Source organism: Vipera ursinii (assembly GCF_947247035.1).
Source record: "Vipera ursinii genome assembly, chromosome: 15".
Taxonomy (NCBI): domain Eukaryota; kingdom Metazoa; phylum Chordata; class Lepidosauria; order Squamata; family Viperidae; genus Vipera; species Vipera ursinii.
In genome coordinates, this window is record NC_139528.1 from 3,726,050 (window position 1) to 3,750,282 (window position 24,233).

At 47.7% G+C, this 24,233-nt stretch overlaps 2 protein-coding genes across 2 annotated transcripts in view; both read right to left on the bottom strand.

Annotated features, from left to right (window-relative positions):
• The window catches only part of VEGFB (vascular endothelial growth factor B), a 147,975-nt gene that overhangs the window by 37,333 nt on the left and 86,409 nt on the right, over window positions 1-24,233 (bottom strand). The gene's annotated exons all lie outside the window — the stretch shown is intronic.
• Window positions 360-18,965, bottom strand: FERMT3 (FERM domain containing kindlin 3). Its single transcript, XM_083374063.1, is given in 17 exon segments — window positions 360-1,684; window positions 1,687-1,738; window positions 1,845-1,986; window positions 4,345-4,469; window positions 4,646-4,855; window positions 5,098-5,106; window positions 5,108-5,205; window positions 6,122-6,246; window positions 7,226-7,275; window positions 7,778-7,906; window positions 8,027-8,134; window positions 10,234-10,336; window positions 11,418-11,586; window positions 12,577-12,702; window positions 14,076-14,309; window positions 16,470-16,636; window positions 18,815-18,965. Coding segments are annotated over 16 exon segments (1,965 nt in total). The 5' UTR covers window positions 16,630-16,636; window positions 18,815-18,965; the 3' UTR covers window positions 360-1,559.

Consider the following 24,233-nt stretch of genomic DNA (forward strand, 5'->3'; position numbering starts at 1 on the left):
TCTGTCTGTCTGTCTGTCTGTCTGTCTATCTATCTATCTATCTATCTATCTATCTATCTATCTATCTATCTATCTATCTATCTATCTATCTATCTATCTATCCTCTCATCTAACTTTTGAGAGCAGGGAACAGAATTTCATTTTTAATGTGTGCCAATGTGCCCACAGTAAAAAAAATGACAATAAAGGTTATCTATCTATCTATCATCTATCTATCTATCTATCTATCTATCTATCTATCTATCTATCTATCTATCTATCTCTATCTGTCATCTATCTGTGTCCGTCTGTCTATCTATCTATCCATCTCTATCTATCTGTCATCTATCTGTGTCTATCTGTCTATGTGTCTATATAATCTATCTAAAATCTTTCTCTTTTTTGCCTCCCTGTGGAAAATTCATAATAAGTCAGTTCCGTTGTAACTTTGAATGGTCACAAAGCGAATGGCTGTTAAGTCAAGGCATACCTGTACCGATGTCTCCCAGCATGCCCTTGGCCAAATGGGCTATATGTTCTGAACACAGGTAGTCCTCGACCTACGACACTTGTTTAGCAACCGCTGAAAGTTACAACAGTGCTATAAAATGCCCAGTCCTTTACTTATGACTGGTTCTCACATTTATAACCGTCACAAGACTGCCCTGGTCACATGATCACAATTCAGCCACTTGGCAACCGGCTTGCATTTGCAACCGATTGCAGTGTCCTACACGTAATCACGATACGCAACCTTTTTTTTGCCAGTTTTCAGCAAAGAAAATATGGAAGAATTGGTTTGTACGTAGGATGGTGTCGTTCACTTAACGGCCATCGTAAAAGTGGTTGTAAAATTGGGTCTGCCTTGACTTCCGACTGGAATGACGTAGGATGGAAATTCTGGTCCCAATTGTGCTCGTAACTCCCTGTAGCCTGGCGGGGGCGGGACATTAAACAGCCTCCTCCCAATCTGGGCCATTCTGAGAAAGAATAATCACATTGGGGAAGAAAGCGTTTTCATGAAAAATCCTCTTTATAGCCCCTCGAAGACGGAAACACAAAAGCACTCAACACAATCCACACAACCCTAAGCCTTCCCTCCCCCCCCCCCACCATCGCAAACCATACAAAAACAACGAAAGTACCTGAATCCCAGCTTGGCGTTGGGTAAAATCCCTGAGTTACTCGGAGGAGGAGGAGGAGGAAGGAGTAAATACTGTCCTTCTTGGCAAGCTATTTGAATCTTTGGAATGAGTAAAATACTCGAACTCTGCTGTTTAGCCTTGGTTGCGAGCTCTCGGATTGCCTGCTTTGCAATACTAAAACAACAACAACAACAACAACACAAAACCCACCAACCAACCACAGTTAACGCAGCCTTCAAGTCCTCTTTGAGGAACGTTTCTCTTATCCGGGGGAAAGTTCTCTCCTCGCTCCGTCGTTTTCCTAAATGCTCTCCAAGTCTTTACGGACGCCTGGACTCCAGTTAAGGGCCTTCAACGCGCCCCCCCCCCCGTCGAACAGCCTATTCTGGGGGTCAGCTGCTCCTTGGAGGAGGGAAGGCCATGGTAGGAGAAACCTCAGAGGGCTTCGTGGCCCCCCGTCAACTTGTGGAAGAGCTCTTCGTCCAGCGTCTGGCTTCGGCCAACGGTCCGGGTGGACAGGAAGATGTAACCCCCGATGTATTCGTGGACCGTCTTGCAGCGGCGGAGATACAGCTGAACGCCACGTTGATGTGCTCGTCAAATTCGATGGCCACCTGGGGAGAAAAACGACAGAGAAAGATGGCTTTTGCTTGAACCAACGGAGGTCAAGTCCGTTTTTTTCCCCCCAAGATCTCAGCTCCTCCCCCTCCTTCAGCTCACCTGGCGGATGTCCCAGTTGACGTTCCACTGGCGCATGTTGCTGTACCGCCAGGTCTTCACCACGTCCCCGACGGCCAGGTCAATCCGGATCAGGCGATTGTTGGCGATGCCCAGGATTTCGTCTTTCCTGCTGCCTTTGAACCTGCGCCCACGAAAGGCCGGAACCCCAAAAACCCATCAGGAGACACTTCCTGGTTCCAAAGCTGAATCTAGTCTTGCTTCTGCTTTTATTTTCGTTTCTCTTAAGCCCCAAAGCACCAAAACTCTGGCCATTCTTAAGCCCCAAAGCACCAAACATCTGGCTATTCTTAAGCCCACAAAGCGCCTGTTAGGCATATGGTGTTAGCCTACAATGTTGGGTTGAAAATATATTAACCATAATGCTATGACTTTAAGAAGTTAATTGGCCAATGGGTGTGTAAGTGTTCTCATGGCCATAAGAGGAAGCTAGGAACGTAGCTTCTCTCTCTCTCTGAATTCACTGATCTCTACTATTACTGTTTTTGCTGTTGTAAACCTGAACTGTGTATTGACCTCTGGACCGGTAAGAAGACTTTTGTAGTTTGAATTACTCCTTGGACTGTTGCTATTGTGTATGACCTGGACTGTTTATTTTTGACTGTGCATTTTTGTTCTTACACCACCTCAAAAGTAAAATACTTTTTGCTTTTACAACTCAGTGTACTCCTGTGTGTGCCTCTTACTGCTCTCAGTACCCTTCCTTGTCTGTGCAACTCTTTGGTAGCACAAGGAGACCTCTGCACAGCAAATTCCTTAACAGCGCCAAACATCTGGCCATTCTTAAGCCCCCAAAGCACCAAAACATCTGGCCATTCTTAAGCCACAAAGCGCCAAACATCTGGCCATTCTTAAGCGACAAGGTGCCAAACCCCTGCACTGTGTCATCTTTAAGGGTAAAATCAGTGTTTGGACAAGCCGTTGGGAACCTCTGTCAAGCATGCAGATGGGACCCAGAGGCGTATTTCCCAAGGAAGAGGGCATGCCCCAAGGGTGGGTGGTGTGCTATTTATCTAGATTACTGTCAGGATGTTGATTTCTCTAATGCTATCTGTTGGGGGCAAGGGCGAAATGACCAAGCAGTTTGCAAAAATGACACAAAGCAGAAGAAGAGACTGTTGGAGGAAGTGGATCTACTTAACCCAAGAAGAGGAAGGGGTGTAATGAAAGGGGATATGATACATTCTGTATTAGTTCAGAATCCGGGAAGCAGAATCCTTGGTTACAGAAAGAGAAATTAGGAAAGGCTTTGTTGTTGTGAGTTGTGAGTGGCAATGGACATCGCCCGAGAGAAGATGGGGCTGGATGTTCATGGGGATTCTTGACTTTGGATTCCAACTCTGGGCCTAGGATAGGATTTGGGGACGTCTGGCTCTCTTTTCCCCTTCCTTAAGTTGGAAACCATCTCAGATCTCCTCTTGATCAAGTCCCCACCCAGCTCACCAAGATAGGTAAGAAGCATGTAGATTTCAGGAAGGTTTCTTGAATGGGAAGGAAGGAAGGAAGGAGGAAGGAAGGAAAGGAAGGAAGGAAGGAAGGAAGAGGAAGGAAGGAAGGAAGAAGGAAGAAGGAAATAAATTTCTAAGAAGTATGTAAATTGCAAGAAGGTTCAAGGATGGGAAGGAAGGAAGGAAGGAAGGAAAGAAAGAAATTTCTAAGAAGTATGTAAATTGCAAGAAGGTTCGAGGATGGGAAGGAAGGAAGGAAGGAAGGAAGGAAGGAAGGAAGGAAGGAAGGAAGGAAGGAAGGAAGGAAATAAATTTCTAAGAAGTATGTAAATTGCAAGAAGGTTCAAGGATGGGAAGGAAGGAAGGAAGGAAGGAAGGAAGGAAGGAAGGAAGGAAGGAAGGAAGGAAGGAAGGAAGGAAGGAAAGAAAAATTTCTAAGAAGTATGTAAATTGCAAGAAGGTTCAAGGATGGGAAGGAAAGAAGGAAGGAAGGAAGGAAGGAAGGAAGGAAGGAATAAATTCCTAAGAAGTATGTAAATTGCAAGAAGGTTCAAGGATGGGAAGGAAGGAAGGAAGGAAGGAAGGAAGGAAGGAAGGAAGGAAGGAAGGAAGGAAGGAAGGAAGGAAGGAAGAAAGGAAAGGAAGGAAGGAAATAAATTTCTAAGAAGTATGTAAATTGCATGAAGGTTCAAGGATGAGAAGGAGGAGACTTTCCAAAAAGTATATAAATCGCAGGAAAGTTCTTTGAATGATACTCCTAGAATCAATCAATCAATCTTGGAAACCATGAAAACAAAAAATCTCCCGTCTTCTTTTATCAGTGAGTACCTTGATTTGAAGGGTTCCTTCCCTAGTTTTTTAGCACCCGGGCCTTCGTTGCCCTCTAGGAAGAGAAGTAGCAGCAGACACCCACCCACCCCTTCCCCCTGCTGGCTGCCTGTCCCCCAATCCTTTCCCCAAACTCTTGACACACCCTCCAGGAAGCCCACCCGCCTTCTCAGGACCGAAGGCAGCCACACGGGGCCGTTTCTTACCTGACCACAAAGTAGGAGATGCCAAAATCAGGGAGGGATTGCCAAGCCTGGATGAATTTCATCTTGACTTCAGCCAGGGAGAGCGGAGAGACATTCTGGTAGGCCTCAAGGATGCGGGGAGTCAACTGCAAACATTCGCAAAGAAAGAATGATCAGAGGGAAGCGGATGTCCTAGCTGCCTTCAGGACATCTGGTGGAAGTTTCCAAAACAACACCAAAAAAAATGCCCATGATCCTAACGCAACCTCCATCCAGGGCATGGTGGGAAATTACAACGGCCGCCTGGAGGACGAACGGATACCTGCTTAGGTTTGAACTTCTTCTGGTAGCGAGGAGACACCAGCCACTGGGTCCCCTCCGTCTCGGTAGCCAGGGACATCTCCGGGTTGGTCTTCTGCAACTTCAGGAAGGAGAGAATGTTCTCCTTCTCGGCTTGGTAGGAGGCGTCCGCCATAGTCTTCCCCTTGGCTGCCAAACGGCAGCCGGCCATCCAACTGGCGTATTGCTGCTCCTGGTGAAGAAGACGGGAGAGGAAGATGCTTCAGCCGTTCCTACAGCTTCGTAAGACAAGCTCTCCAGCAGGAGAACGGCTGGTTCTCCTACGTCGGAAGTCCTGACGCTTCCAACTTCTGAGATACTTTAGTTCCATCTTGTGCTCCAGGTCCAAGATGGGACCAAGGTTGGGCCCGGCAAGTTCTGCCCAACTCTCGTTCCCAACTTGGCTTCCTTCTCTCCCGTCTTCATAACACTTACGTCTGCACATCCTCAGGTGTATTTCACTCATCCCATCGTGAGAAGGGACCAGCAACTTGATGCAGAATTTCTGGCCAGAGATGTTGACATCCGGCACCACTTCACAGCCTGGGGGAAAAGAGAGAGAGAGGGAGGGAGGGAGGAGAGGGAGAGAGGGAGAGAGGGGAGAGGAGGGAGGGAGAGAGAGAGGGAGAGAGAGAGAGAGAGAGGAGGGAGGGAGACAGAGGGAGGGAGAGAGAGAGAGAGGGAGGGAGAGAGAGGGAGGGAGAGAGGGAGGGAGAGGGAGAGAGAGAGGGGGAGGGAGGGAGAGAGGGAGAGAGGGAGGGAGAGAGAGAAAGAGAGGGAGAGAGGGAGGGAGAGAGAGGGAGAGAGGGAGGGAGGGAGAGAGAGAGAGAGAGGGAGGGAGGAAAGAGGGGAGAGAGAGGGAGGGAGAGAGAGGGAGAGAGAGAGGGAGGGAGGGAGAGAGAGAGGGGGGGGGAGAGAGGGAGGAAGAGAGGGAGGGAGGGAGAGAGAGAGGGAGGGAGAGAGGGAGGGAGAGGGAGAGAGAGAGGGGGAGGGAGGGAGGAGAGGGAGAGGGAGGGAGGGAGAGAGAGGGAGGGAGAGAGAGAGAGGGAGAGAGGGAGGGAGAGGGAGAGAGGGAGGGAGGGAGAGAGAGAGAGAGAGGGAGGGAGGAAAGGAGAGAAGAGGAGGGAGAGAGAGGGAGGGAGGGAGGGAGGAGAGAGAAGAAGAAGATCTTCGAATCCAATAAGAACACAACGCTAGCCCCCAAACTTCCAAATGGGACTCCATCTTTGCGGTTTGCAATGTTTGGCATCCCAGCTGGGAAGTGAAAAGCATATCAGGAGACCTTCATTTAGAAATGGTCCACTTTGCGTACGTGGTCTACTCTGGCTGAGGACCAGCGGGCTCTTCTCCAGATCTTTTCAGCCGAGGAACTCAGAGGTTTGCAACCAAGGCTGTTGAGGAGTGGAGTAGCCATTGGCTTGCGCCATCTTTTCCCTTGATATGATGACGACGAACTCACCTTTCAGGTTGAGCTGTTGAACAGGTTCTCCCAACGCATCTTCCAGGCTCTTGAAATATGAGATGGTCGTTTCTTTGAAAATCACCCAGTACTGCTTATAACCTATCAGAGTCAGCTTGCGGGGCCTGGGAGGAAAGAAAGAGGGCCGGACAAAATAGCCAGAGATCGTAAGAGTTGAAGGCACCTCCTCAACCTTGGCGACTCTTGAGATTATGTGGACTTCAACTCCCAGAATTCAATGCTAGCTGGGGAATTCTGGGAGTTGAAGTCCACGGATCTTAAGATCGTCAAGGGTGAAAAATACTGTTCTACATAGCTTCTATTTATTTATTTATTTATTTATTTATTTATTTTGCCTTCTAGTTCCTGTGGCATATAGTTTATAGAATCATAGAATCAGAGGCCTTCTAGTCTGACCCCTGTAAAGGGTCTCGGAGGCCATCTAGTCCAACCCCCTGCCCAGGCAGGAAACTTGTACCATTTCGGACAGTCTCTTCTTAAAAACTTCCAGTGTTGGAGCAGCCAAAACTTCTGGAGGCAAGTCGTTCCACTGGGTTAATTGTTCTCACGGTCAGGAAGTTTCTCCTTAGTTCCAGGTTGCTTCTCTCCTTGATTAGTTTCCATCTATTGTTTCTTGTCCTGCCTTCGAGTGCTTTGGAGACTAGGCTGACCCCGCTCTTCCTCGTGGCAGCCCCGGTAAAATCCAGATTAAATTCTCCATCGTCTTCCTTGAGCGTTGAAGACTCACCCTGCCATCTTTTCTCCCCAACTGAAGACACACACACACACACACACACACACACACACACACACACACACACACGTTCCTGATGCAAGCATCTCCAGAAAATGAGGTGGGGGGAAAAGCCTCATCTTTCATTATCCTAGTTTTCTCTCCAACCCCAGACAGTTCAGACTGTGGCTCTGCATCCCCAACCTTAACGTTGGGCGAGGACGACGGGCATGTTAATCCAACAGCTCTGGATGACACAACCTTAGGAAAACCTCTGCTTTTGCTCCGTTCTAAAGACCTGCTGCATAAAAAAAACAAAAACCAGCCTGCCATCACAAAGTAAGTCGCCAGGTGCGTTGAAAAGGACTAACCTGAAGATTCGGAGGTGATCCCTCAGCTCTGGGATGGCTGTGAGACTGTCCTAAAGAGCAGGCCAGAAGGAAAAAGATGGGAGGAAAAAAAGAGAGAGAAAAGGATTATTGTATTTCTGAATTACCTTGAACGGTTGTTTCCCTAACCTTTAGTCATTTTAAGATGCACAGGCTTCAGTTCCCAGAATTCCCCAGCCAGCAAGCCAGGATCCTTGACTTGATTGATCCTGGATTGCTGCAACAACAATTACACCTTTGATTAGAAAGGGGCAACTATTGCCCCTTTACGCCTGGGGACCTCAACTCCCAGAATTTATATTATATTTATATGCATTTACGTATCCTATGTGTTATTCATATATACATTATCTTATATTTACATGCACTTTTAACGACTGCCGTGAGTCGCTTAACGGCTGCAGCCAAAAAGGTCATCAAATGGGGGGGGGGGGTGAAACTCCACTTAACCACCATCTCTCACTTAGCCCCAGACCTTTTGGGCTCCACTTGTGGCCGTAAGCCGAGGACTTCTTGTGAAATCCGGGTCCTTACCAAAACATTCGGAGCCGGGCCTTCCAGCTTGGTCTCCAAGTTAGCTAAAGCTTTGTCTAAGTCGTCAAGGCCGGATTCACTGGACTGCTCCACAGGGCTGGCGTTCAAGGACAGTTGGTTGACGCGGTACTGGAAGAGGGCACAGATGAGCAAGGTTGGCTCTGCGTGTCTCCCAGTCCTAAGGCACTGGTTAATTGTTGTTAAAGGGCACATTTTTAGGGGTGGGGGGGGTCTGGAGGGTAGCATTACTTGTAAGGCAGCGAAGACGATCATCTCCTCCTCCGTGCAATCCGTCTCTTCCAGCAGCACCGACCAGCGGGCCTGTTCGTACAGCTGATTGATCCTGACAGCGTCGTACTGCAAGGAAGGGGAGTCGGGGGGCAGGGGGTGGCGGGGTGGTGAGACAAATCAGCGATCTGGTTTAAGGGTCACCTCTCTCGCAAATGCTGCCAGCGATTCTGAAGCTGGGCCTCCTCCGAAGGGAGCAAGGTTGCACCCCGAACTCGGGACAAGAATTAAGCACACGTTAAGCTACGGTAGGGATAGGAGAGGGGACTGGATTTGTATACCAGAGTTGAACTGAGGGGGGGGGCTGTCCTTGGTGCTCTCCCGAGCTGGCTGGTTTTCTTGCTAGACGTTTCGTGACCCGACTAGGTAACATCATCAGTGCTAGAAGGGAGCGGGGGTTTTGTGAGGAGGAGGAGGAGGAGGAGGAGGAGGAAGAGGAAGGCTCCTTACTGCTCTCTGAGCTGGGTTGTTTTCTTGCAGACGTTTCATGACCCGACTAGGTAACATCCTCAGTGTTAGTAGGGACTGGGGTAGGGGGAGGAAGAGGAGGGGTGGGGTGGGGAGGAAGATCCCTTGGTGCTCTCTGAGCTGGGTGGTTTCCTTGCAGACGTTTCATGACCCAACTAGGTAACACCGTCAGTGCTAGTAGGGAGTCGAGAAGCAAACAATATTCCAATCAAGCTACTACCAACTCAGACAAAGAAACTAACCCTAAACAACAGCCCAATCAAGGGATCACAAAGTCCATTCCCACAAACGCGGAGAGGACAAAGCCACATGTATAAAAACAGAGAGCAAACTCCACCCCTTTCTAGCCCTGATGACGTTCCCTAGTTGGGTCATGAAACGTCTGCAAGGAAACCACCCAGCTCAGAGAGCGCCAAGGATCCCACAATCCTCTTCCTCCTCCTCCCTCCTCCTCCTCCTCCTCCTCCTCCTCCTCCTCCTCCTCCTCTTCCTCCTCTCTGCAAACCTCTTTCCCTTCTAGCCCTGATGACGTTCCCTAGTTGGGGGTCACGAAACGTCTGCAAGGCAACCACCCAGCTCAGAGAGCGCCGAGGACCCCCGCGCATTAAAGCACGACTACCATGAAGTCAAGACCTAAAAGAGAATTAAAATCCTCTTTTTCCAAACAGAGTTCCCTCGTGAAGGGGGAAAAAATTCTCCCCCCCCCTTTTTTTTTATTAACGTCTCACGTAAACGGAGGGGAAACACGCCTGCCACGTGGGCAGGAAATAAAGATTTAGCAGTTCTGTGAAACAGCTGGATGGTTCTCCTGTATTACTCTACACCCTTGTGCTTTCTGTTCCCTTTCGAAAGGATGCTTTGGGCTGAGGATATTTTTATTTTCACGGCCCTCTTCGGGACATGCCTCGCGCCCTTCACTGGCAACCAGAGAGAGAAAAGATGCAGAATGAAATCTTAAATTTAACCCGAGGGAAAGTATCTAGAAACTGGGCAGGAAATTTGGAAAGCCCCATTTTAAAAATAAACCACACACACACACACACACACACACACACACACACAAAAATTGGATGTGCTTCGAGAAGAAAACGTAGGAATGGGTTCAGCCTTTCTTGCCTGGTCATGAGGACTAGAAACTTTTGGCTCGCAAAATGCCCCCCTTGTTCTAGTGTCTGATCCTTGACACGAATGGGGGAATCGACTGATCCCGGATTGCTGTAGCAACAATTAATACCTTAGATCAGGGGGTAGGCAACCCGGGGCGGCCCCTTTACGACTTGTGGACTTCAACTCCCAGAATTCTGGCTCAGGAATTCTGGGAGTTGAAGTCCACAGGTCGTAAAGGAGCCCTAATTGGCCACCCCTGCCTTCGATTAAAAAAAAGCAGAAAGTGGAGAAATACATAGCGAAAGTTCCCTAAGCCTCAAATAAGTATATAATAATAATAATAATAATAATAATAATAATAATAATAATAATAATAATAATAATAATAATAATATAATAATAAAATAATAATAATAATAATAATAATAATAATAAATATAATAATAATAATAAATAATAAAATAAAATAATAATAATATAATATAATATAATTAATAATAATAATAATAATAATAATAATAATAATAATAATAATAATAATAATAATAATAATAATAATAATAAATACTTGTTATGTGACTTAAGATGTTCACCTTTGGCTCCAGATCAAAAAAGCTGTAATACTTGAAGCGCAGCCATAAGCAATCCTCTTCTTTTACCTCCTGTTGTAGCAAAGTGCGGGATGAATCCAGCCACCTAAAATAAGGGAGGAGCAATGAGGATCGGCCGACAGGAGCACAGGATCCCTGCAAGTTGTTCAGTTAGTAACATCGTTGTTAAGTGAATCCAGCTGCCCCATTGACTTGGCTTGTCAGAACGTTGCAAAAGGGGGGGGGGCGGGTGTCAGTTGCCAAATGTCTGGATTTGGATAAAGTGACCCTGGGGATGTTACAACGGTTGCAAGCGTGAAAAACGGTCGCAAGTCAGTTTTTTCCCGGCACCGTTGTAACTTCAGACCGTCACTGAATGAATGGCTGTAACTGGGGTTTTTTATATATTTTTTTAAGGGATTAAATTTAATCTTTTTAATTGTTTTTAATTTTTGTATCAATGTTTTAAGTACCCTGTAAACTGCCCTGAGTCCTTCGGGAAAGGGCGGTATATAAATTCAATAAATAAATAAATAAATAAATCAAGATCCATCTGTATTTATTTATTCCGTTTCTAGATTTATAAAGTTCTACCTAGCCCCGTGCGTGATCTAGGACAGTGTAAGATAATCATGAAAATATAGTTAGGGGTAAATTGGTGGACACTTCCAGTGCTGAAATAATTACCGGATTTTTTTTCCTCTTGTTTCTCTACCGGGACAATATTTTAAAGGATCTTAGATACTATTGTGAGAAAATTATAAAAGGATGGGGGGAGGTTTGGCTACCTTTGGGATGTCTTTGGAGACGAACCCTTTCGGATTTAATTTAATTTAGCCTTTTTGGATTTCATTTAATTCCAGCATGGGCTAAAGCAGAACCCCTTAAGTTCATCAAAGGGAACATTTTTAAAACAAATAGAGCCTCCACGTTCAGAGCAATCTAGCTTTAATTGCCCTCAGTAAGGGGGAGCAAATGGCATCCGTCGTTTAACAGGGGGGGGGGAGCCTGGGAGATGGACCACAGAGCAAAATCAATTTCACGCTTCTCCAGTTGCCGGCTGGCGGGAGAATTGCAATTTAGCAAGGGATGGGCTTTAGCAAGAAAGACAAAATGAGATTCTCCGAAATTGCATCGACCTTGCATCGCCCGTTGCCAAGATGCTCCACCGCAAAGGCTCGTCTTACCGGCTGTTGATCTTGGTCTTTTCCACAAGGGATGCCGGCCGGTGCATTCGGACAATCTGCTCAGGAGTCAGGCTAGTTTGGCTGACCGACAGCATCTGATAGCAAGCCTCGGTTTCGGCGCTGTCTGAAAAGTGAGCAGGCATCCCGCGGAAGGTCTGTTGCTCTGCGCCTGGGATCGCAAGGGGAGAGAGAGAGAGGAGGAGGAGGGAGGGAGAGGAAACGAGGGAGGGGGAGGGAGGAAGGGAGAGAGGGAGGAAGGAAGAGAGAGGGAGGAAAGGAGAGGGAGGGAGGAAGAGAGACAGAGAGGGAGAGAGGGAAGAAGGGAGAGAGGGAGGGAAGGAGGAAGGAAGAGAGAGGGAGGAAAGGAGAGGGGGAGGGAGGGAGGAAGAGAGACAGGGAGGAAGGGAGAGAGGGAGGAAGAGACAGGGAGGGAGGAAGGGAGAGAGGGAGGGGGAGGGAGGGAGGAAGAGAGACGGAGGGGAAAGGAGGAAGGAAGGGAGAGAGGGAGAGAGGGAGAGAGGGAGAGAGGGAGGAAGGGAGAGGGAGGGGGAGGGAGGGAGGGAGAGGAAGGGAGGTAGAGAGATGGAGGGAGGAAGGGAGAGGGGGAGAGAGGGAGAGACACGAGAGGGAGGAGGGGAAAAAGAGAGTGTGTCACGGGTCAGTGTCCGGCTGCCAAATAATGCTCCGTTTAGGCAAATACAAGAAGTCCTCGACTTGCAACAGTTCACTTACTGACCATTCAAAGTTACAACGGCACTGAAAAAAAAGTGTGACCGTTTTTCACACTTAACGACCCTCGCAGCATCCTCACACTCACGCCGCCCACATTTGGATGCTCCAGATGTGGTGCGGTTGTTAAGTCAGTAACCCAGTCGTTAAACGAATCTGGTTCCCACCCCGCCCCGCACCCCCCCGACTCTGCTTGCCAGGAGGTCGCCACAGGGCAACCCCGGCACAACCCCGGGGCGTCCTGAATACCAGCCAGTCGCCCAGCGTCTGAATTGTGAAGGCTTGGCCAGGGGGATGCGGCCACAGCCGTCAGGATGGAAAACCTACCACCCTATTTTTCGGTGCTGTCGTCCCTTCGGTCACTAAATGGAACCGTCGTAAGTCGAGGACTACCTGTATACGTATGCACACAAAGCTGTGATGCCCTCACTTGCTGGCAGCCGGACGCTGGACAGGTCGTAGCTCCGAGTGGCGCTCTCCTCTTTCTCCTTCTGCTTCCGTTTGTCCTTCTCTTCCGGCGCCCGCAGCAGCGACAGCTCTTCCGGGTGGCGGATGGCTGCAACGGGACAGGAGTTAGCCCCCCCCGCCCAAAAAAAACTCGGGTGCCTTCCCAGGCCCAAACTAACCCTGAAGGGGATGCTGGCTTGTCTATTTCTTAGTCCACCCTCCCCATGCAGGTTATCCTCCACTTAACGGCCAACGTTTTTGCTGCTAAGAGAGAGATTTATTAAGCGAACTTTGCCCTGTTTTACGACCTTTCTGGCCACGGTTGTTAAGTGAAGCCCTGCAGTGATTAAATTCGGAACCCAGTCATTAAGTGAACCCCAGCTTCCCCATTGACTTGGCTTGCCGGAAGGTTGCCAAAGGGGATTGCGTGACCCCTAGGAGACCGCAACGGTCGTAAGTGGGAATCCATTGCCAAGCGTCTGGATTTTTACCACGCACCCCTGGGGATGCTGCAAGGGTGGTAAGTGTGGAAAATGATGATGATGATGGTGGTGATAATAATAATAATAATAATTAATAATAATAATAATAATAATAATAATAATAATAATAATAATAATAATAACAAACAACAACAACAACAACAACAACAACAATAACAACAACAATAATAATAATAATAATAATAATAATAATAATAATAATAATAATAATAAAGTTGGAAGGGACCTTGGAGGTCATCTAGTCCAACCCCCTGCTCAGGCAGGAAACCCTACACCATTTCAGACAAATGGCTGTCCACTCTCTTCTTAAAGACTTCCAGTGTTGGAAATAATAATAATAATAATAATAATAATAATAATAATAATAATAATAATAATAATAATAATAATAATAATAATAATAATGATGATGATGATGGGAGGGACCTTGGAGGTCATCTAGTCCAACCCCCTTAAAAACCTCCAGTGTTGGAGCATTCACAGCTTCTGGAGGCAAGGAGTTCCACTGGCTAATTGTTCTAATTGTCAGGAAATTTCTCCTTAGTTCTAGGTTGCTTCTCTCCTGGATCATAACTCGCTTTGTCCAGTGCTGTTGTAACTCCGAACGGCCACTAAACGAACTGCTGTAAGTCGAGGGCTGCCAGTATTTATTTAATTCAACCAGAAGCAAAGTCCCTTTTTTGGGGCTGGGGGGTGGGGCTGGGGTGTCTGTCGAAGCTTCAAACAACAGCTCGGCAACTGATTAGAGCAGGGGTCTTCAAACTTGGCCCTTTTTTGACTTGTGGACTTCAACTCCCAGAATTCCTCAGCCAGCCACTCTGGCTGAGGAATTCTGGGAGTTGAAGTCCACAAGTCATAAAAGGGCCAAGTTTGAAGACCCCCGGATTAGAGGTTGAGGATTCCCAGTGCAGCTCTGATTCCCATCTCTACCCCTTGCCATCCTCGAAGCCCGAAGCTTTGCACGACGTTCCCTACTCACCGAGTAGCCTGCAGATATCACCTACGGTGCGGAAAACAGGCTGGGCGAAGTTGGCCCAGACTCGGACGCGGCAGCGGTTGGGCAAGAAAAGCAGCACCGGTTTGTGCTGGGGTGTAAAGTGGAGTTTGGCATCGGCCAGGATCCCATATTTATCCAGGCTCCAGTTGGTCTTCAGGAGCCAAAGTTTCTTCTGCTCCCACCACAAGGCGTGATCGGACCAGTCCTTCTGAAGTTCTGGAGAATGGCGACAGAAAAGGAGACTGCCTCAGGCTGGATTAGCAACGGGGAGCCAGTCCAGGAAGGACTTTGGTCCTACTCTTTGGCTCAAGAGACCGGCCCCGGCAGGGCACGGGCAAGCTGGGAACGAAGAGAAATGGCCTTGGATAATCAGCGGTCTAAAATAACAAAGCCATGCGTTGTGTGGCTTCCTGAACCGGGACACGTCTGAAGAGGAAAGAGCGCGGAGGAGGGAAGAGGAAAACTAAAGTGGGAGACGGGGTCCTGAAGTGGATCCTGTGAAGAATAAGGAACCGCTCGGAATAGTCAGAGCCGAGGAAGCCGAGGAATCTAATAGCAGAATTAGCAGAGAGGAATTGCCATCGTCAGCTTAAAATACACGGATCTGGGGAGAGGATTTTGTTGTAGCCATAGAGTCAGAGGTCAATTTATAACTGGACTTATGACTGCCGTAAAGAAGATCAGAAGCTACTAGTTGTAACTTTTCTTGCTTTCTTTTCTCTTCTTTTTTTTACTTTTTCTTCCTTTCCTGCACTTTCTCCGATTCCTTTTTATTTCTTTTCCTGGCTTTATATTTGTATATATTTTTTTCAATTAATTTTTATCTTCTTTTCTAAAACATCTATCTGTCTGTCTGTCTGTCTGTCTGTCTATCTATCTATCTATCTATCTATCTATCTATCTATCTATCTATCTATCTATCTCTCTCGATCTCTATCGATCTCTCTCTATGTATATATCTAATCTATCTATCTATATCTATCTATCTCTCTCTCTCTCTCTATCTATCTCTATCGATCTCTCTCTCTATATATATATCTAATCTATCTATCTATATCTATCTATCTATCTATCTATCTATCTATCTATCTATCTATCTTGATCTCTATCGATCTCTCTCTATGTATATATCTAATCTATCTATCTATATCTATCTATATCTATCTCTATCTCTATCTATCTATCTCTCTCTCTCTCTATATATATATATAATCTATCTATATCATCTATCTATCTATCTATCTATCTATCATCTATCTATCTATCTATCTATCTATCTATCTATCTATCTATCATCTATCTATCTATCTATCTATCTATCTATCTATCTATCTATCTATCTATCATCTGATCTCTATCAATCTCTCTCTCTCTCTCTCTATCTAATCTACATAAACTGATTTCTAACCACCTTTCCCAGCTATTCTGCCTTCCCAGTGGTCGAGAACTATAACTCCCAAGGTTGTCTATTCACCCAGTTATTAGCTGAAGACAATGTAGAATAATTTTTGTCCCCTCTTCGCAAGAGAGGAACAAATAACTGCAAGAATTGTCCGGTTCTCCCCCCCCCACCCCGCTCCTTTCCAGATGGTGCTCAACACTCTGTTAAAATAAACTCAAAAAAATGAAGGAACCGCTGGAAACCGTTTACTTCCGGGCCTGGTTATCACTTTCCAGGGTGTAAACGAATAGTATCTAACCCTGTGGTTCCAGGACAATATTTTCCATGGCTTATCTGGATCATGCAGGGGTCGTTCAAGGAGGAAAAGAACGACCACAATCTTCAAGCCGAGTCACAGCCCTTCTGCAGCCCCGCAGCCGGCCATTTTCCTTTCCTTCCTCCTGGGGGGCTGTTTTAGATAGGAGGAAAACTTGAGGATTTCTCGGTCTCCCAATTTGAGGGGGCTTCTAACTGGGGTATGGTTTCAGTGGATGGAAAAACCCTACGCTATAATACAGGCAGTCCTCAGCTTACGACTTATGATCCAGTGGCCAAATGCATAATTTTGTTCACATAAATGTGGGGATGCCGCCATTGTTATAAGTGCAAGGAGCAGTCATACGTTAATGCTACTGTAACTTCAAACGGCCATCAAATAGATTGTTGAGGTAAGCTGAGGACTATCTGTGCACTGAGTCTGGAGTCCTTGGTGCTCCCTGAGCTGGGTTGTTTTCTAGCAGACGTTTCATCGCCAAACTAGGCAACATCATCAGTGCTAGAAGGTGGGGTGTTTTGTTTTGCTGCAAATCACCTTTCTTGCACTGATGATGTTCCCTAGTTGGGTCAAGAAATGTCTGCAAGAAAAACCACCAAGCTCAGAGAGCAGCAAGGACCCCTCATTTCAGTTCCAAATACTCTCCTGTGTTGGGACTTACTCAATTTGTCCGCAATCTGTAATATGATGCCTCCGATGTGCAGGTTCCCGGTGACTCGGAGTTTGATGGGGTCGGCCTCAGGCCCCAGGTCCTCCACGAAGACACTCAGTTCCCAGGAATCGTCAATATACTCTCCGCTCGCTGTTTTGATGCCAGCCATGGTGGTCCTTAGTGGAGAGAAAAGAAGGAAGGATGAAGAGGTGATGTAAAAGAATTCAATCTCTGCTGTGTCAGTCAAAAGCAGCCTTTCTCAATCTCAGACACTTGAAGGGAGGTGGACTTCAACACCCAGAATTCCAGAAGGCTGGCTGGAGAATTCTGGGAGTTGAAGTCCACCCCTCTTAAAACATGCTGGCTTGGGAATTCTGGGAGCTGAAGTTCGTGCGCCTTAAAGCCCGCTGGCTGGGGAATTCTGGGAGCTGAGGTTCGTGCGCCTTAAAGCCCGCTGGCTGGGGAATTCTGGGAGCTGAGGTTCGTGCACCTTAAAGGAGGAAGAGAAATTCCCCCATTGCACAAGTCAGAATGGGCTGTGGCCAACTTAAATGAGGGGTCCTTGGTGCTCTCTGAGATTGGCGGTTTTCCTGCAGACGTTTCACGAACCAAAACTAAGTGACATCATCAGTGAACACCCCCCCCTTCCCCTTCAAGCACTGGGGGTGTTGCCTAGTTTGGTAATGAAATGTCTTCAAGACAACCAACTCAAGAGAATATCAAGGACCCCTCATTTCAGAATAACGGAATAACAAAGAGTTGGAAGGTACCTTTGGAGGTCATCTAGTGCAATCCTGCTCAGGCAGGAGACCCTATTCCATTTCAGATAAATGGTGGTCCAATGTCTTCTTAAAACCCCCCAGTGAGTGAGGGAGTCAGGAAGGAAAGAAGGAAGGAAGGAAGGAGGGAGGGAGGGAAGGAAGGAAGGAAGAAGGGAAGGAAGGAAGGAGGGAGGGAGGGAGGGAAGGAAGGAAGGAAGGAAGGAAGGAAGGAAGGAGGGAGGGAGGGAGGGAAGGAAGGAAGGAAGGGAGGGAGGGAGGGAGGGAGGGAGGGAGGGAGGGATAGCAGAATAACAGAGTTGGAAGGGACCTTGGAGGTCATCTAGCCCAACCCTGCTCAGGCAGGAGACCCTATTCCATTTCAGACAAACGGTGGTCCAATCTCTTCTTAAAAACCTCCAGTGTTGCAACCCCGAGCTACAAATAGTCTCCTTGATCAGATTAAAGCAAGTGAACAGACAGCAAGCAGCAGGATTCTCAGAACAAGACAGCCACTGCAGGTGAGGGCTTCACTCAGGTGTCCCAGGAACCCTCCTCTTGCATCCGAAAGCCAGCCAGCGTCTCAGGTGGGCACATCCAGACCGCTACACTGCCAGCCCTCTTTGCCAAGCCCGCCTGGAGATTCTCCCCGTGGGCTTAAGAATGCCAAATGTTCTCTCAATTCTTCCTGCCATCCCCCCCACCCCAAGCGGAAGCTTTTCCCCTGCCGCAGGTCCCGGCCGGACCTGTCCGTGGTTGAACTTCTGCGATTAAGGGCAATCAGCCCGCTGTGGATGTTTCAACCGAGGGATCCAGGCTTCTCCCACGAGGGAGTTAAAATCCAGGAAAAACCTCTTGAGTTTTCGTCTGCGGGAAGTGACTCACGAGGCTGCAGCAATTTTGAAGATAAAACTTTGCATTAGTCACTTTGGACGTTGCCTAGGCGTGGCCCGGACTAAAATGCAAACCCGCTTCGTTTTATGTACCTTCTTACATACCTGCCCCGTCCACTTCAAGGATTTTTTTACTCCCCGGGACTGAGTGCGGTTATTGCCCACCAAACAGGGTTCCGTGCATGGGAGAAAATGTTGACTTGGCTCGCAAGATGGCTGACCCGGTGAATATATTTGCTAAGGGTTTAAAAATGTCTTGCCCCCACCTCCCCTCCCCGTGTTTGGCATCTTCCTCGCTCAGCAACCTCTCCGGCCTTCTGAAGTTTTTTGGAAAGCAGCTCCTCTCCATCTCACCAGCCCTTCCCCTCCCAAGATTTGGCATCTGGAGAGGTAGCGTGCTCCTGGAGGAGGAGGCTCTGTAGAAGTCAGCGGCATAAGCTGCTTGGAAATAAGCAGCTGCTCCACCTTTGGCGCCCTCCTTCAGGATGGTGCGTAAAAGGCAGCAAGGAAGCCTTCTCTTGCTGGCTAAAAAAAATCTAGATAACGTAGCGTCGTAAATCCTCCCCGGCCTTTTTTTGTTTGCCAGGAGCATCACCAGCAGCGCAACAAAGGAAGCTCGGCTAGAAAGAGTGGCGGGGCAGAACCTGCATTGTTTTCAAAAGTGAAACAAAGGTTGGAAAGGAAAGGGAAACGCAGAACGTACCTGCCCTGCTTCGGTCTCCACCTGAGCTGTTTTTTTCCAGACCCCCCAGCCGGATTCGAACACGCTTCCCCAGAGGTCCCCCGCTGGCCTTTGGTCCTAACCCGCTTCTCTCTCTCTCTCTCTCTGAAGGTCTTTTTCCCCAATTCAGGGCGTCTTCTGCACCCCACCCCCTTGCAACTTCCTCCCAGCTGCGTGGATGGTGACACAGAGCAGCGCCCAAGGCTTTGAGTAAAGCCCTTGCAAAGCCCTCCGCCGCTGAGCGCTGTTTACACGCCTCTCCAGGCAGCCCCGACTGCAAAAAAGAGAATTTACACTTGTTGTTTTCTGGGGAGTCGCTGAGAAAGGCGTTTTAATATATATATATATATATATATTTTAAAAAGAAACACTGAATTCCAATATTAGAAAAAGAAATTCTGCTTTTCAATGTAGTTTCCCGCCTTCCCCTTCTCCCCTTCTCATTATGGGATACCTTGACTTACGACTGTTTAGCAACGGTTTGATGTTGCGAGGGCGCTGGAAAAACGGACTTAGGAACAGTTGTCGCAGGTAACCCCCTTCCCAAGCGGTCAAAATTCAGACGCTTGGCCACTGGTGCAGACTTGGGGTTGTGGCAGCGTCAGCTGACAACCGTTTGCGACCTTCCCAGCCGGCTTCCGGCAAGCAAAGTCAAATGGAAGAACCTGGATTCGTTTAACGACCGCACGATTCACTTACGAGCCGCGGGGACTAGCTTAAGAACCGTGGCGAAAAGGCTCGTAAAAATCAGCCGCATTTAACAACCTCCTTGCTTTAGCAACGGAGATTCCGATCCCAGTTGTGGTTGTAAAGTCGAGGACTACCCGAAGAGTGAAAATCCCGGTCGGACAAAGGAGGCGGTTGAGTACCAAGGACCCACGGTGCCTTCGCTCCCCTTCGATAGTGAAATTACTACAGGCAGTCTTCAACTTACCACAGTTCATTTAGCGACCGACGTTACGGCACTGGAAAAAAGGACCGTTTTTCACACTTACGACCTTTGCGGCATCCCTGTGGTCACGTCCCGGGGTGTGTGTGTGTGTGCGTCATGTGATCCCCTTTTGCAACCTCCTGACCGGCAAAGTCAATGTGGGAAGCCAGATTCGCTTAACGACCGTGTCCCTAACTCAACCACCCTGGAGAGGAAGGTCGTAAAATGAGGCAAAGGCTGACTTAACAACGGTCTTGCTTAGCAACGTTAAGTTTGGGGTGGTCCATTCAGGTTCAAAAAAATAAAACAGCCTTTCAGGATGTGAGATCAGCTCCTGAACTTGTTCACACATTTCAGAGACGGGCGGAGAAAGAAATTGCTGATTTTTCACATCCGGTGACGGCGTCGTCGTTCCGAGAGTCGCCCTCAGCGTTTCTCGAGGCTTTTTCATCTGGATCATAAATGGCGGGGGAAGCTTCTGACTTCCCCCCCTCCTTTTCCTATTTTTGCATGTGGCAATAACGAAACACAACCCAGCTAGTTTTGGTCACGCGATAGGATGCAAGTGTGTGTATGTGTGTGTGTTTGTGTGTGTTTTTAAACCACAAAGTTGCAAAGCAAGCACTCGAAAAAGGGGCTGGGAGAAATAAGACTGATCTTACGAGTAACTCTCGGAATTAAACGTTGCCACGTCAAACTTTAGTTCAATGAATTTTGCCCTGTTTTATGACCTTTCTCCCAACAGGGGTTAAAAATGAATCGCTGCACTTGTTCAGTTAGCGACACGGTTAAGTGAATATGGATTCCCCCCCCCCCATTGACCCTTTTGCTTGTCGAGAGGTCGCGAAAGGGGGAATCGCGTGACCCCGGGACGCCACCACCGTCGTGAATGCGAGTCAGTCGCCAACTGCCTGAGTTTTGATCCCGCGACCGCGGGGGCTGCTGCGACGGTCGTTAAGTGTGGGGAAAACTGTGCCAAGTCACAGTGCCGTTGTAGCTTTGAACGGTCAGTAAAGGAGCTGTTGTAAATCGAGAACTAGCTGCAAATCTTTCAGGGCCCTTGAATAAAGCTGAACGAAGCCGAGAGAAAGTGAAAGAACTTTTTTCATTGTAGGATAGCCGTTTCTTAAAGCCATGTTTCTTAACTTTTAGCTCCTTTTAAGAAGGGATGGACTTCAGCTCCCAGAATTCCCCAGCTACCACGGAGTTGAACTCCACCCCTCTTAAAACCTGCTGGCTGGGGAATTCTGGGAGTTGAAGTCCATCCCTTCTTAAAAGCTGCCGAGGTTGAGAAAACACCATCCGAGGCTAATGAGTTTTAGAAATAATCACGTATAAAAATGGGGTCCCTTGTTACAGATTCAGGCAAGTTATGATCAGAGTTTGCAGTCTGTTTCACGCATCTGTCGTGGGTCACCCGGTCCCTACTTCTGTGTTGCAAGGGAAAGGGGTGCAAGTAGGAATTGGCACCGTGGTTCTTCGGACGGGCGCTGTTCCCCTGCTCGACTTCCTTCTTTTCAAACACAAAAAGATTTGCCCGTTTATCAGCCTAGTTCGTTCCTCGAGACGCTGGTTAGGGAAAAATAAATAAATAAAAAATCCCAATTTTACCCGTTTCTAGCATCCTAGCCTTTTCATTCCATTGAACCAAAGCCTATAGCTCTTCCCGTTTCTTGTAGCCTTTTGACTTAAAATCTCTTTTTAGCTTAGCCGGCACTGTTAGTTCGCCCTGCTGAAGACATGCAGAGAGGTTAAGTTTGTTTGAGCCAACTTCTCATCAGCCCGTTTCTTTGCTCTTTTTCAACTGGGGTGGGGGTGGGGGTCAGACATTTGTAGGAATCCTGGTTGAAAACATTTTGGCGAAAAAAAACTTTTAACCCATTTTCGCTGTGAGCCGCTGGTTCATAACGCGAGTTAAGCCGGATCGTCTCCGTTTCCTCTTTTTTTTCGGAGGAAAAGTGTCACACGCTTACTGCGTGTTGGCTCACTCGCTCGCTGTGTCACAGGATGGGTGGATCTGGCCCCAGCCTTTGCCCGCTGTCGCAACTGGGGTTTCTCTAGCCGAATAGAAGGGGTGGGTGCAGAAGTGGTGGCCCCCCCCAAAAAGGATCTATAAATGCTTCCGAGGGAAGCCTCGGCAGATGTGGAACGCGTGAACTTTTGTGGGTCAAGATTGCCCCATTCGGTTGTGTCTGTCACAAACACCTCGGCCGCAGCCTGGTCTCGTCCGGTGCAAGGAAAACAAATTCTTAAGAGGGGGAAAACGTGATAGCAAAAGGAGCCCGTTTGGTCTAGTGGTCAAAAGGCACTAGGTTAGAAACTGGGCGACGGTGAGTTCTAGTTCTGCCTCAGCCACGAAAGCTGTCTGGGTGACTTTGGCCCAATTGCCAAGAGACGTTGAGTTCTAGTCTCACCTTAAGCATGAAAGCCCACTGGGTAACTTTGGGCCAATTACCAGGAGAGGGTGAGTTCTAGTCCTGCCTTAAGGCACGAAAGCCGGCTGGGTGACTTTGGCCCAATCACCAGGAGATGGTGAGTTCTAGTTCTGCCTTAGCCATGAAAGCTGTCTGGGTGACTTTGGGCCAATCGTCAGGAGATGGGTGAGTTCTAGTCCCGCCTTAGGGCTGAAAGCCCAGTGGGTGACTTTGGGCCAATTACCAGGAGACGGTGAATTCTAGTCCTGCCTTAAGCATGAAAGCCCACTGGGTGACTTTGGGCCAATCGTCAGGAGACAGTGAATGCTAGTGCCACATTAAGCATGAAAGCCCACTGGGTGACTTTGGGCCAATTACCAGGAGACGGTGAGTTCTAGTCCCCCCTTAGGCATAATAGCTGGCTGGGCCAGTTTGTCTTTCTCAGCCCAGCCCACCTCACAGGATTGTTGTGGGGAAAATAGGAGGAAGAAGGTGGGTTGGATGTGTTCCCCGCCTTGAGTTACTTGTAAAATCAATAAAGGCGGGATACAGATAAAATAAAATAAGGAACGTGTGCTCATTGGGGCAACCTTGAAGCGCCTGGTTCCCACTAAGCTTTTATTAGAATTTTTTTTAAAAATCCCATTTATATCCCGCCCTTCTCCGAAGACTCAGGGCAGCTTACAATCTAAGAAGCACAAATCAATGTGCTTAGCAACAGCCTTCATTCTATGTATAAGCCTGCTTATTAGGGCTTTCACACACACCCCAAGTGGCATTATTACAAAGTCAGCTTATTGCCCCCAACAATCTGGGTCCTCATTTTACCTACCTGGGAAGGATGGAAGGCTGAGTCAACCTTGAGCCTGGTGGGACTCGAACCTGCACTAATTGCAGGCAGCTGGTGTTACTTAAGGAGGCATGTGTATATGTATATGTATGTATATATATGTATGTAAATTATATATTTAATCCCATTTATATCCCGCCCTTCTCCGAAGACTCAGGGCAGCTTACAATCTAAGAAGCACAAATCAATGTGCTTAGCAACAGCCTTTATTCTATGTATATGCCTGCTTATTAGGGCTTTCGGGGGGGCCCAAGCGGCATTTTTTACAAAGTCAGCTTATTGCCCCCAACAATCTGGGTCCTCATTTCTGTGGCAAAGTTAACTGGTACGCTTCTATTAAAACAGTCGTTCTTTCTTGGAAGACAGCAACAGTGTAAGGGCAGAGGAGTAACTTTTGAGGTCGGCCAGTTGCGAGAATCTCTGCTTACGTCCTCTATTACCTTAAGCCTTATTTCAATCTCCAGCCCAAAAACGGGTCGGTGCAAACGGAACCAGCACGCTCTCAGCAATGGTCAGAAACAAACGAATCCCCAAATGTACAGACTTCCGTCTGCTGAGAAATCCAGCCTTTCCAGGAGAGGAACAAAGAGGGGAAAAAAAAAAGAATACGGACGCAAAAAGTCCGATTTAAGTAGCCTGAAAAGCAAAGCACTAATCTATTTAAAAGGGCGAGCAACGTTTAGAGGTATCTGAAGGGTGACGTCTTGCCACACCAAAGCCGCTGGCTGCAACTCCACAGAAATGGAAGACGCTTCCCCCCTCCACACACACACACACACACACACACACACACACCGGGCGTCAAGATTGCACCAGTTCGGAAAGCTGACGCAACGTTTCCAGATTGCACAACGCTGCCCCTGCTCTTTTTAATCGCCCTCTGACAAAGTCTTAGGGAAGCTGAAAAGGATTAAAATCTTCCGGGGTTCCAACGGGACAAGAAATACTTCGGAATAACTGAGCAAAAAAAAAAAAAAAAGAAAGGGGCGGGGGCGAAGAAATAATGATAAAAAAATGAATTAAGGAATCCCGCAAAAAAGGGGCAGGTTGCAGAAAGCAAACTTTGGGCGCGGAACATTAAACCAGCAAACAAAATGGGCCTCTCCTGAAGTTTTTTGAATGCCCAGTTTTGAATGCGTCGATTTTTCACCCCGTCTCAGCAAAATTTTGATCGTTTAGACCAGGGGTAGGCAACCTCAGCTCTTT